Source organism: Lipotes vexillifer, unplaced genomic scaffold, assembly GCF_000442215.2.
Source record: "Lipotes vexillifer unplaced genomic scaffold, Lipotes_vexillifer_v1.1 scaffold763, whole genome shotgun sequence".
Classification (NCBI taxonomy): Eukaryota; Metazoa; Chordata; class Mammalia; order Artiodactyla; family Lipotidae; genus Lipotes; species Lipotes vexillifer.
The window spans coordinates 3509474-3511152 of record NW_006770909.1 but is presented as its reverse complement, the minus strand read 5'-3'; the positions used below and the strand labels follow the sequence as shown (position 1 = coordinate 3511152).

At 40.4% G+C, this 1679-nt stretch overlaps 1 protein-coding gene across 1 annotated transcript in view; it reads right to left on the bottom strand.

Moving 5' to 3' along the window:
• SERPINI1 (serpin family I member 1) overlaps positions 1 to 1679 on the bottom strand; it is a 28541-nt gene that overhangs the window by 25410 nt on the left and 1452 nt on the right. Inside the window, exon 2 of the mRNA XM_007446439.1 lies at positions 998 to 1228. Within this exon, the coding sequence (XP_007446501.1) occupies positions 998 to 1228 (231 nt within the window). The remainder of the gene's footprint in view (positions 1 to 997; positions 1229 to 1679) is intronic.

The following is a 1679-nucleotide window of genomic DNA, read 5'->3' as shown; positions in this document are numbered from 1 at the left end:
CCCCCGGTTGTGGCCTCTCCCATTGAGGAGCACAGGCTCCGGACGCGCAGGCTCAGCGGCCATGGCTCACGGACCCAGCCGCTCCGCGTCATGTGGGATATTCCCAGACCAGGGCACGAACCCATGTCCCCTGCATCGGCAGGCGGACTCTCAACTACTGCGTCACCAGGGAAGCCCCCTTAAATACATTTTTAAAATATGATTTAGAATTAAAATTTGAAACAAATGCATCCTTTTCTAATTCCTCTCCATTTGTTTGGGCTTAAAATGGGCTGCTCTTTTTTTTAAAGGAATCCTGTACAAAGTTTTTGATTAGCAATCAAGTTCTGTGGTTTAAAAGCCAACAAATATCTTTAAACTCTCTTACTCTATTTTAATCATATTGTTAAGAGAGCCAGCAACTGTGATTCTAACTAGTATCTAACTTATTAAATGGTCAGCTCAAGCAAAATTCCATACAGTAGTTAAGATTACTATTCAGATGAAACTCACCAACTGGAGAGCACAGATTTCATATTAATTTATCAGTGCCAATATTCTATACATGCCAAAAGAATTAACTTCTTTCTCAAATGTTTATTCATAAACAATGCTTCTAAAATAAGCTGTAATCAGGGCTTCCCTGGTGGCGCAGTGGTTGGGAGTCCGCCTGTGGGTGCAGGGGACGCGGGTTCGTGCCCCGGTCTGGGAGAATCCCGTATGCCGCAGGGCGGCTGGGCCCGTGAGCCATGGCTGCTGAGCCTGCGCGTCCGGAGCCTGTGCTCCGCAACGGGAGAGGCTGCAAGAGTGAGAGGCCCACGTACCGCAAAAAAAAATAATTAATTAATTAATTAATTTAATTAAATAGGCTGTAATCTATACAAAATAATTAGTCGATACTCAACTAAATGCAATCTAACATTCAAAATGTAAAAAGGAAAAAGGGGACAAATAATTTCAGAAGTAAAAGGGAGTTAAAACTAAGCTATTAGAGAAAGAAAGGAACCAAATGACTTACTATTTGTATTATTCTCCACCCACTTATTGATATGGTTGGCCACAGCTACATTTTGACCGAAGTCCACATGATTGACTTCTGCGTTAAAGTACTTTTTTATCATTTGCAAAAACTCATCATTGATATGAAATCCATTTTGCACAAAGAGGGCATTGGCAATTTTCATCACATACTGACTCTCTTCAGCAGTCACCATGTGAGAAAGATGCTTCAAGAAAGAAAATTCTTCACCTGCAAAATGACAAAAGATAAGTTTATTAGTGGAACAAACACAGTGAACGATCCTGGAGAGCGGAGGAGCACAAAAACACAGCAAGGGGGATTAATAGAACAGAGGCCCAAAGGAAAAGCACTGGCTTATTCCCCACACTGACATGGTAACTCCGGAGGTTCCAATATTTGTGCTGTTTCTAGATGTTCAAATTAACTTTTTGCACTTTAGTATTATCAACTGATATGATTTTCATTTTAATTGGCTTTCTTGGTAAAATCTATAAAGTAGAGATACTTGGATTGTTTACTTTCAAAGGACTTAGGTTACTTTAATTAAATGAGTCTTATTTTATGATGATCAGAAATAATCTGTTTCTGTTATCAAGTTTAATTTTCTAGTTTAAAAATCAAAATATTCGGGGCTTCCCTGGTGGCGCAGTGCTTGAGAGTCCGCCTGCCGATGCAGGAG